Genomic DNA, 12,208 nt, shown 5'->3' with positions numbered 1-12,208 from the left:
AGAACGTCCCTGCACTGCAGCATGAGAAGATAATCTTAAGATGGCACGTTCTGGGAAACCAATCAGAGGGGCAGGAATCACAACACCAGCAACGCAATTAGCAGGTTTCGCTGATGCATCTACATTTCCAAAAATATTAAGTTTTTTTGGGTTTTTTTTTTTTTGGCTTTTCTCCCCTTTTTTTCCTCAATTGTACCCATCCAATTACCCCACTCTTCCACGCCGTCCCAGTCGCTGCTCCACCCCCTCTGCCGACCTACCACACGCCTCCTCCGATACATGTGGAGTCACCAGCCACTTCTTTTCACCTGACAGTGAGGCCTTTCACCAGGGGGATGTAGCGCGTGGGAGGATCACCGACCAGAGGAGGCGCTAGTGCAGTGACCAGGACACATGCCCACATCCGGCTTCCCACCCGCAGACACAGCCAATTGTGTCTGTAGGGATGCCCAACCAAGCTGGAGGCAACACGGGGATTCAAACCAGGATCCCCGTGTTTGTAGGCAACGGAATAGACCGCTACGCTACCCCGTTGCCCCCATCTTCCTTACTAAGAGTCGTACTGATGCTCAACATTGCATCTGTTAAACCTCTTGTTAAAAACATTGCTGCACTGCTGCATGATAATTTAATTTTAAGATGGCAAGTTCTGAAGAAACCTATCAGAGAGGCAGGAATCACGACACCAGCAACCCACTTAGCAGGTATCGCTGATGCATTTCCACAACATGAAGTTTTACAGTACAGTGAATATAGTCTCACTGACTGTCATATTGAAACTAACTGGAAATTACAGTCCCCCATTATTTTTTGGTGTTTAGCTGAGCAGTGTTCAGTGATTGGGTACATCACATGTGCCCTATCCACAGATACCCTACTGGACATGCAGTCTGTTGTGCCAGCAGCAGAAGGAATGTAAACCTGGCAAGGTGATGGTACGCTGGAAAAATCCCAGCTAAGTGAGGGAATATTTTGATGTTTAGGACAACAGCTTCTAATCATTCTTATGCAATGAGCCACACTCAATCCTGGGGATGAATGAGACCGAACAATGGAGAGAATCAGATTTAATTGCATTAGGGCTCAGGGATGATGAGATTAGTTCTTGACATAATCGAGTTGAGAGAAACCAACACTGGAGGTATCGTCGGCCTCCAGCTCTTCTGGCTTCAGTCACCTCTGTTAACTCCATCTTAGCTTATGGACAGAGAAATATATTAGTCTAGGTTACACAAAAATTTCTTCTTTTTTTTCCAGAACTTTTTCCATCAAGAAGACTTATTTATGTTCTGGTTTAAAAATGAAGGACGAACTGTGATTCAGGTCTTCCTTGAACATGGCATGCAAGGAGACTTTTTTTCCTCTGAGCGCATCCATCGCGGCAATATGTGACAACTGTCCGACCAGGGACATCTGTTAAGGACCTTTGCGTTAATAAGACGATATAGCTCAGTCAACCTGGCACGATTGGCCCTGACAATAATCACTAGTGGGCCTAGAGGCTGCAGACCAGAATAACAACAGCATAAATAAATTTAGACCAAGGACTGGGACAATGTCTCTTTTAGCTTTCAGAGCCTTTCCCACATCTTCAATTGGCAACTGCAAGCATGCGAGCATTTACACACAAACACACACACACACACACACACAGAGGCATGCACTTGCCAGAGACAGAATTAGATAGTAATCTCAATGTGTGCTGGTGTTATTCTAGGCCCTTGTTGCACCATGCCAGCTCTAAAGCACTACTCTGGTCACAGATTAACAATAAGGACCTAAGCAGTACAGGTTCAGCCTACGGGAGTCAGACTGCTTGGCTGGCCGTGGGCGGCAGAGGCCTAATCACGCCAGAATGTGAGAAATCCATCAACAGTAAGACTTAGCACACCAGGATCTGCGCCGTCAACGAGTTTAGTCTTGTGAAATGTCCACATAGCAGTCTGGATGCCACTTTAATTGAGGTATGCATGGCTAAGCAGTTTGGATTTGATAAAAATGCCTTACGTATATCCCTGGGTGACACCACATAGAGGAGAATGGGAAGGGTGCAGTGACCTTCAGGCCTGTTGGGTGGCTTGCCAGGAAAAAACCTAATGATTTTTATTTATTTTTTTGTAGGCTTTTCCCCCTTTTTCTCCCCAGTTGTACTTGGCCATTTACCCCACTCTTCTGAGACGTCCTGGTCACTGCTCTACCCCCTCCCAGGGGTGTAAAAACCAGGTCCAGAAAATAAAAACCCTAACCGTGTCTTGACTCCATCCATGTATTAAATCAGTTGACTTGGGAAACTAGTCAGTGCGATCTGCTGGTTAAGTACTTGGGTGAATCAAATACATGGTTAGGATTTTTACTTTCTGGACCGGGTTTTTACACTGCTGCACCGACCCGGGGAGGGCTGCAGACTACCACATGCCTGCTCCGATACATGTGGCGTCACCAGCCGCTTCTTTTCACCTGACAGTGCGGAGTTTTGCCAGGGGGATGTAGCGTGTGAGAGGATCACACTATTCCCCCTAGTTCCCCCTCTCCCCCGAACAGGTGCCCTGACCGACCAGAGGAGGCGCTAGTGCAGCAGCCAGGACACACCCACATCCAGCTTCCCACCCGCAGACATGGCCAGTTGTATCTGTAGCGATGCCTGACCAAGCCGAAGGTAACACGGGGATTCGAACCGGCAATCCCCGTGTTACATTACATTACATTACAGTCATTTAGCCGACGCTTTTATCCAAAGCGACTTACAATAAGTGCATAATTTAACGTAGGAAATCAGGAGAACTACTAGTCATCAGAGGTCATAAGTGCATCTAAACAAGCATCTAAGAGCAAAACCAGTGCTAAAGTAAAAGTGCAAGAATGAGATTTTTTTATTATTTTTTTTAAATGAGTGAATACAATAAGTGCTAAGAGCAAGTAACAGGGTAGTAGTTCTTGAAGAGGTGAGTTTTCAATCTGCGCCGAAAGATGGGCAGCAACTCCGCTGTCCTGACATCAGTGGGGAGTTCATTCCACCACTGTGGGGCCAGGACAGAAAAGAGCCGTGACCGGGTCGATCGGCAGCAGGGGCCTCTGAGCGACGGGGGAGTGCTGGTAGGCAACGGGATAGACCACCACACCACCCGGGCGCCCCGTTTTAAGTTTTTTTTCCACATGAAATGAGGGGTCTTAAATTGTCCTGTATGGAGTCATAAATCTCATTCAACACCCAAAGCGCAGAGGACATGGGCATCTCATCTGAGAGTGTGGTTGCAGCAGCGTACCTTTGCAGGTGAAGCACTTGAGATGGAAGTGTTTATTCTGCACCCGTAGGACCTCCCCCTTACATGGCTCTCCGCACTTGTAGCACTGGATCAGGGGCTTCTCTGTGGAGTGGTGGTGTGTGTGTGTGTCCTGCGCATGAGCCACTGCAAGGGAGAGAGGAGAGAGATACGGGTCACTGCTGAGCCATTACCGTTGTTGAGCTGTGGGGAATGGGGGGGGGGGTATTACGGCTGGCCTGTTGACTTTACTTGCATTTCTTTGAGCACGTGTGCTGTGTGACAGGAAGCAACTGCCCCCCCCCCTGGAGGGACAAAGGAGAACAGCACATAGCAGAACCCAACAACGTGGGGCCCAAAAACTAAACTATCATAACAATATTAATAATGATAACATTTAACTTTATTTATGCAGCGCCTTTAAAAAACACACAGACACAGCAAAAGCAGAATACTCAGAAAGCAATATAACAACAGCAAGGCCAAACAAAAGTGAGACAAAACTAAGGTAAAGTCGAGATAAAGTTAAAACAAGAAGACCAACGATGCTAAAACGCGGTAGAGAGAAAACAGAAGGGTGTTGAACGATAAAGACATTGAAAGAGATGAAAAGGCAGCAAAAAAGTAAATATGAATAGATACAACTAAAAGAAGAAACGCGATAAAAGCCTAAACTGTGATCATTTTTGGGGTTGGGGGGGGGATTTTCCCCCCCTTTTCTCCCCAATTGTACTTGGCATACTACCACACTCTCCCAAGCAGTCCCGGTCGCTGCTCCACCCCCTCTGCTGATCTGGGGAGGGCTGCAGACTCCCACATGCCTCCTCCAATACACGTGGAGTCAATCAGTCAATCAATCAAGTTGCACTTTATATAGCGCTGTCGCCAGCCGCTTCTTTTCGCCTGACAATGAGTTTTGCCAGGTCGACGTAGCACATGGGAAGATCACTCAGTTCCCCCTCTCCCCAAACAGGCGCCCCGACTGACCAGAGGAGGCGCTAGTGCAGTGACCAGGACACATACCCACATCCGGCTTCTCACCCACAGACGCAGCCAATTGTGTCTATAGGGACACCCAACCAAGCCGGAGGTAACACGGGGATTCGAACAGGCGATCCCCGTATTGGTAGGCAACAGAATGGACCGCTACACCACCCAGAGGCCCCCTCCCCTCTTTTTAACCCATGTGACAGCTCTTAAAACAACAGCAACATACTAAATGTAGTCTATGTTGATACGAAGCACTTATGTCTGAGGAGAGATGCTTGGTTATTATGGGATGTTTCCACAGCCAAGTTGATGATGTACTTGTTTCACCGATACAAAGCAAATACCTCGTGATCTCAGTCGACCAGTCAGTCGCCCTTTGCACAAGACGAATCTGCACCGTGGGCGCCGGGGCAAACACGGTGGGGCACCAGTGAAAAAGATGGGAGTGTTACCCAGCACCACCTTACAGTAAGTACACCCTGCTGCTGCAGTGTCGCACTGCACACAGCTTACCAGCTGCTCTGACACGGTAGATTACTTCACCGTCAGTTACGTTAGCAAGCGTCGCTCCCTTCCCCTTCTCACTGTCTGTCACACACACACACACACACACACACACACACACACACACACACACACACACACACACACACACACACACACACACACACACACACACACATGCACACACACGTTTTTATGTGCCATAGACACACATATTTAGCATACATATGTGTGAAAGGATCCGGTTGGAAAGGATCGGTGCTCTGTCTCCACAGTGATGGATCATTAGACTGCAAGGCTAAAATAAGACGTTAACCGAGGGTGCTAAAAATAGCATCGTGACCAATCGATGGTCTAGAAAAAGAGACATTACTCTGCATTATTGATGACTTGGCCTATCGCGTGTGCTACCTCTGCCTCTGATTTCCCTGTTCGGATCATCCATCCAGGGAGAATATGGTAGCAGAAAACACCAAAACCCAATCCGCTGCATGCAGACACAGAGCTTACATTATTTAGGAAACACTATTCAGGAGGGGGCTAACGTCTGCATCGAGCGGACCCCCTCTTTACGCTCTCCGCAAGAGTCTTCCAGCGTTGTAGTGCATTTCTTGTGGCTATCAGACAGGCGCAGCATATCCATCACACAAATCCTCTGTACATAGGTATCGGCCCAGGAGCAAGTTGGTTAGGACATGCAGTGGCGGCGGAGGAAGAGAGAGGTGGGAGCAGAGAACCTCTCTGCACGTTTCCTCCAGTGTGATCACGCTCAGCGGGGCACCGAGTCATCTGGTGAATCACACGAGAGTGGCAGAGAGCTGAAGCTGTGTGACGTTCAGCATCCAGAGGAAGTACACATGAGCCGTTTGGGAAGGTGCCGAGTAAAGGGCAGCTTACTTGCTGGTGTCGCTACCGGTCTGTCTCTCCTAGGACTCGTCTCCGTGACAAGTTTATCGATCTTTAACTACTTTACACCGTGCTGGTACCAGCAGCAGACGCAGCCAAAAGATAAATAGATATTTGGTTTTAAATCCATCCATCCATCCATTATCCCAGCCACTTGTCCCAACTGGGTCATGGGATGCTGGAGCCTATCCCAGCGGTCATTGGGCGGCAGGAGGGGAGACACCCTGTACAGGCCGACAGTCCATTACAGGACCCACACACACACACACACACACACACACACACACATTCACACCTAGTAACAATTTCCGATTCACCTGACTTACATGTCTTTGGACTGTGGGAGGAAACCCACGCAGACACGGGTAGAACGTGCAAACTCCACACAGAGGATGACCCCCAAGGTTGGACTATCCCAGGGCTTGACCCCAGGATCATCTTGCTGTGAGGCGACCATGCTAACCACTGTGCCACTGTGCCGCTGGCTTTAAATCACCATTGACAAAAAAAACCCTGTAATTTGGGGGACAGGGCGGCATGGGTCAGGAGGTAGACTGGGTCATCTAATAATCGGAAGGTGGCTGCCCTGGCTCCTCTAGAGAGTGTGTCGAAGTGCCCTTGAGCAAGACACTGAACCCTTAACTTCTCCTGATGGGCAGGTTGGCGCCTTGCATGGCAGCCTCCACCATCAGTGTATGAATGTGTGTGTGAATGGGTGAATGTGAGGCGTACACTGTAAGGCGCTTTGAGTGCTCAGTAGACTAGAAAAGCGCTGTATAAATGCAGTCCTTTTTTTGTGTGGTTTAAATGGGAATCTACAAGCAGGAGATGAATACCATACACAAAGTTACTGTTTTGTTTTTTTTGTTTTTTTTTGTTGTCACCTAGTCCGTGCCTCAACAGCTTTTTAGTTTCAACATAAAAAAAGGGTGGAGCAGTGGTTAGCACAGTCGCCTCACCACAGCAAGAAGGTCCTGGGTTCGAGCCCCGGGGTAGTCCAACCTTGGGGGTTGTCCGGGGTCATCCTCTGTGTGGAGTTGGCATGTTCTCTCCGTGTCTGCGTGGGTTTCTTCCGGGTGCCCTGGTTTCCTCCCACAGTCCAAAGACATGTAGGTCAGGTGAATCGGCTGTACTAAATTGTCCCTAGGTGTGTGTGTGTGTGTGTGTGTGTGTGTGTGTGTGTGTGTGTGTGTGTGTGTGTGTGTGTGTGTGTGTGTGTGTGTGTGTGTGTGTGCGTGTTGGCCCTGTGATGGCCTGGCAGCCTGTCCAGGGTGTCTCCCCGCCTGCCGCCCAATGACTGCTGGGATAGGCTCCAGCATCCCCACAGCCCTGAGTAGGATAAGCGGTTTGGATAAAGGATGGATGGATGGATAAAAAAGGGCCTTGGAGTCTGTCTAAAACCGGTTAGGGAGGTGTGTTTCAAAACCACTGGAAGTTTCTATGTAACAATTTCACGCCTCCAAATGTTATTGTACCTAAAACTGTGGAACCTACATGCAAGCCTTGCTTAGGGTTTCTGGTAGGGGCAAAATGGTGCCGGATCTTCCGGATGTATATTACATAACCCTATGAATAAGTAAGCACGCAGTACATTAAGCAGTCTCAGCAGTGTGCAGCCAACTGTGAAATACCTTTTATAGTAGTACAATTTTCAGACTGCTGCGGCCATTTTTTCCACTTCTGTGGCTGGATGTGTTTGCTGACTGCGTTATCAGTCGTACCTCATTCATCACTGCATAGAGAAACTAATATGAGCCAGAGCAAACAATAAACATGCATGTGTACACACACACACACGCACATACACACACACACACACACACACACACACACACACACACACACACACACACACGCACACAAATCACGGTCACACAAATCACGGTCACACAATGTGCTGAGGGAACAATAATCAGTAGCACACCCCTATGCTTGATGCAGGGGAAGGGGGCTGCTCTCTACCCCCATATCCAACCCACCCCCACCCATTTCAGGGAAACCCTGCTGCGTTAGCAATAATAAAGGCTGCAGATGATACAGAGGGGGAACAGAAGAGGGCCAGCTTGGATTCCCCCCCAGGGACAGATTTCGCCATCACACGTGTCCCGACCTTGCTGGTAAATAACAATAGAATGTGCCATCGACGGCTAGTTGGGCACATTTTGCTGAGGAGGCGTACTCTTCAGATTTCGCTAGTTTGATTTCCACTCTGTTAATGAACGACGAGGGATAGGAACAAAAACAAAGCAAAGAGAACAACATAGTAGAAATGTGGAAAAAGCTTTGGGAAAGGGGGAATTCAACGAAACAAAAGACGAGAAATACCCACTATGTTAGTTAGTCACTGTAGGACTCACAGACAGAAAAGTTTCTGGTGTGCGTGTGTGAAGCAGACATATCTGGGACACACACACACACACACACACACACACTCACACACAAGGTTTAAGCCTCCATCCTGTAGAGGATGGGTGTGTGTGTGTGTGTGTGTGTGTGTGTGTGTGTGTGTGTGTGTGTGTGTGTGTGTGTCTGTGTGTGTGTCTGTGTGTGTGTGTCTGTGAGTGTGTTTGAGGGAGGGCAGGCAGAGCTTTGCATTACAGAGGCATAACAAGGAACCCGTAACCCTCCCTCTTATAAATATGGATGGGGCCTATTCACAGACTCTCCGCCCCTCTACCGCGGCACCCGCATCCCAGACAAAGCACTTCAAACGTGGGCACAAATTGCAGAGGGGTGGGGGGGGCCCTATCTTCCTCCACCAGGCCCCCCCAACCAGAATAACTAATCCTTGGGGACCCGGACTGAAAATAATGATCTCCTCTAAGTGGTTGAACGCCACAGAAAAGGAAGTCTTTTGGACTTCACCAGCCGGAGCAGGTAAATAAGAGCACGACCCCGCTAAAGAGACAAGAGAGAGAGAGATGTTCTGTCCGGCCCGCTTGAAAGGAGACAATGCTGGCCTCATGAACTGCACAAGGCTTTGTCTTGGTGTAAGTGGAGCCAATAAAAGCCTTGGCTCTTCGCCTCTGAAACGATAAGCTATGATACTGCATATTCAGAGGCTGGACCTTGTGTCCTATTTCCTGTGCACGTCAAACCGGCTGTGACACGTCGACCAAGCGGGTTTGTTCGCTGAAACAACGTATGGATTCATACGTCTTCTTTTTTTTTTCATGGCACGGGGGTTCTCATGCCAGTCTTGTTGTTTTAGGCTGTGTGTTTAAAGGCCGGTGGCAGTCTCTTCCCATCCGACCACTTATCTCATCTGTATATTCTGGTCCTGTGTGCCAGCTGTACAAACAGCGAGCGTCTGTGAGAGCACGAGGGAGGGCCTGCGCGCATTGATGTCTGTGAAAGGGTTTAGCTCCTCATTCAGGGGCTGGAGACAGCCGCGCTCCCAGAGATGAGGCACCACTGCAGTTGTCTGCAGCACTCTGCGAAATCCGAAATCGCGAGAGGCACATGACGCCGTACCTCCACGAGCCCGGCTGCACGCGGCGCGACGAGCCCGGCAGCAGGCGGTACGTCCGCGCGGGCCAGTGTTTCCCTGGCGTGAGGGAGGGATGCACACGTGACCAAGATTATCTGAGTTTCCAGAGTCCGCGCTGATAAAGTACTTGCACAACATACAAAGAATGCGCCGAGAGTAATCACAAGCTGACATCGACGGGAAACATGTGCGGCGAGAGGAGGGAGAAAGGAAGGGATGGAGGCCATTCATTTGTGAACTCATTAGTGAACAAGCGGACCGAGATGAAAACGCCACGCTGCCATAGGTACACACACGTCTCCTGTAAATTGCGAAGTGCATCGAGGGCAAGCAGACAAACGCTAACACAGCGATCCCTGGGTTGTGATTCATTCTCTGCAGCGTGCGTTATTACCCAGTGTTTGGTCGGCGTACGTGACTGTGTCGCCTGCACTCGGCAGCTCAGGTGTGTGAAGCACACCTGGTCTAAGGCAGGCCACGTGACGGACTTATTACCTGCACCACACCCGTTTATTGACCTCTGGCCCTCCTCTGGGTCAAGAGAATACCGTAACCAGGGGAAATCGAGCACCGAATGTAGACTAGGGAGCCTCTGCACTGGTATATTTAACTTTCACAGGTTCAAATCTGTAAATGCTCATACTGGGGACATGGGGATACTCTGATCATTGACAGATAACAGAGTCGGTGAGGAGATAGCGGGTGAAAGTTACAGGGGAAAACTGAGAGCCGGAGGTTTTTCTGCCAGCCATTTCAGTGGCAACAGAAATCCGCATCCACAAAATATTCAGGCATCTGCGTGTTATCACATCTGCAAAAAATTGGAAACATACATCGATCCATCCATTATCTGAGCCGCTTATCCCAACTGGGGTCGCGGGGATGCTGGAGCCTATCTCAGCAGTCGTTGGGCGGCAGGCGGGGAGACACCCTGGACAGGCCGCACGTCCATCACAGGGCCCACACATTCCCACCTGAACATACGATTACGTATGATTAGAACATGTGATCAGAATTAATTGGTGCCCGAATCTGTACTGCGTGTAATGCAAACCTCTTCCTATGCTGTACCCCGATTCTGAGCGAAACACACATCCATTGATAAATATCTGAAGGACACAACACACTAAACGGACATGAAGCAAACGCACACAAAGCGTGCCGCATATATGTTCCGCCTGTCAACCGATTCCAACAACCAGCGCCGAGCCACTGAAACAAGTCAAACATCGAATAACATCATCATCCATTTCTAGTCCGAAGATTTAGGCAACAGAGATACTGAAGAGTTTAAAACTAATTTCCATCGACATTTTCCCCTTTAAATTGGTAAACTCAAACAGGTTAACTCTTGTGGGGGGGTTTTTCTGTGTTTTTTGATACAATAGTAGTTGTCTTTATTAAAAAAGAAAAGACAATTGTGTGTAGTTGTGCTGGTTGCTGTGAGTCATGCTGATAAAACAATGACTGAGCTCACAGCGACATGCCGTTGTAAGTCCCTGGAATGTGAATTTGGCTGAAATACGCCTGTTGACTCCACGCGTCATTGCCGTCAACACAGCCACGTCGCTTCAGGTCACACGATGAATCGACCTTTTTACATACATGTCTATATGTGACACTGTGAACGAGGCCACGGCTCACAACAATGGAGTGTACCTTTTAGCTGGTTGCTATGGTAACGGCTGCAGACTGAGGAGGAGCGAGAGAGACAGCATGAGGGAGAGAGAGAGAGCGACTGCATGTCTGCTACTGCTCTGCGCAGTGTGGATCTCTACACCGGTGCTCTACTTCTCCTCGCCACACGGTAACAGTACAGTACATGTGATCAGTGGATATAGCTAAGACACGGTGAAAATCACAGTTCGAAGTCGTCCAACTATCCAAACACCGCTAAATTCCCCATTTGACGTTTTGTATCAGGGTTTATTTGTTCTGCGGACACATCGGTATAAAAGCCAGGCGAAGCCAAATCAACCCCGAGCGTCACATAACGTGCGGTGTTGCTAACTGCCATGTGTTCACGCTTGATATGATTCCTCAGAAGATAAGAGAATACACTTTGTAACATGCCGCTCATCGTGCTTCACCATGCTGGACACACTCACACACACTCACACACACACACACACACACACACATGCAGAAATCACAACCAATTTCACACTTACAAACCTCCGCAACAAATCAAAGGAGATACTTGGTAATAAATCAGGATAACTCCAATCCCAACACACACACAAAAAACCCCACAACAAACACAAACATATGCAGCACATCTGCCCAGACTACGGAGAGTGAATGTGACAAGCAAAACAAATCCCAGAGAGACACACACACACACACTCTCCCACCCGGGACTGTAACAATACCTTTTTCTTTGACCATGACCATTGGTATCCAAGGTTATTCTGACCAGAAATGTCTCTTTGTGAAGATCACGGGTATCCTGGGTGCTGCCAAATCCTTTCAAAAGACAAACGAACGTCGGAAAGAGAGCTGAGAGAAAGAGAGACAGACAGACAGAGGGGGAGAGAGAGAGAGAGAGAGAGAGAGCGAGAGAGAGCGAGAGAGGAGTGTAGGCAGCAGGCTCTCTTCCCGAAACCAACGCGACAAGCGTAGGGTATGCCTCCTGACTGCCTGCCTTCCTCCCATCCATCCCTCCCTCCCTCCCTCTCTCCCTCCCTCTCCTCCTCCCCTCCCCCTCTCAGCCCCTCTGTTGTGTCAGCCGCCTCCTCATTGCAGTAACCTGCCTTGTGACCAAACACAGAACCCCTAGACTAGACCCTCCAAAACTAGCCCTTCATCTAGGCCCCCACATGTCCACCTCACACACACACACAAACACACACACACACACGCACGCGCACGTGCACACGCCACCCATAACCACAGGCAAACACACTCCTAAGCCAAGCACAACAGCAATTGATTTGGTTAGATCATTATGTGAACGAACTAATTGCTGCTAGTTTAGCTCAGTTGTCGATAGCCGAGGATTATACAGAACTTAAAATCACCCGAGACTTATTCCTGGTTCGCTAAACTGGAAAGATCT

General features: G+C 48.9%; 1 protein-coding gene across 1 annotated transcript in view; it reads right to left on the bottom strand.

Annotated features, from left to right (window-relative positions):
- ablim1a (actin binding LIM protein 1a) overlaps positions 1-11,733 on the bottom strand; it is a 39,410-nt gene extending 27,677 nt beyond the window's left edge. Inside the window, exons 1-2 of the mRNA XM_056291966.1 lie at positions 11,523-11,733; positions 3,264-3,407 (exon numbers count right to left, since the gene is read on the bottom strand). Of these exons, the coding sequence (XP_056147941.1) occupies positions 3,264-3,407; positions 11,523-11,544 (166 nt within the window). The 5' untranslated portion in view covers positions 11,545-11,733. The remainder of the gene's footprint in view (positions 1-3,263; positions 3,408-11,522) is intronic.
- Between the last annotated feature and the right edge of the window lie 475 nt (positions 11,734-12,208).

This window comes from Lampris incognitus, chromosome 13 (assembly GCF_029633865.1).
Source record: "Lampris incognitus isolate fLamInc1 chromosome 13, fLamInc1.hap2, whole genome shotgun sequence".
Classification (NCBI taxonomy): Eukaryota; Metazoa; Chordata; class Actinopteri; order Lampriformes; family Lampridae; genus Lampris; species Lampris incognitus.
This window is presented reverse-complemented; position numbering and strand designations above follow the sequence as displayed.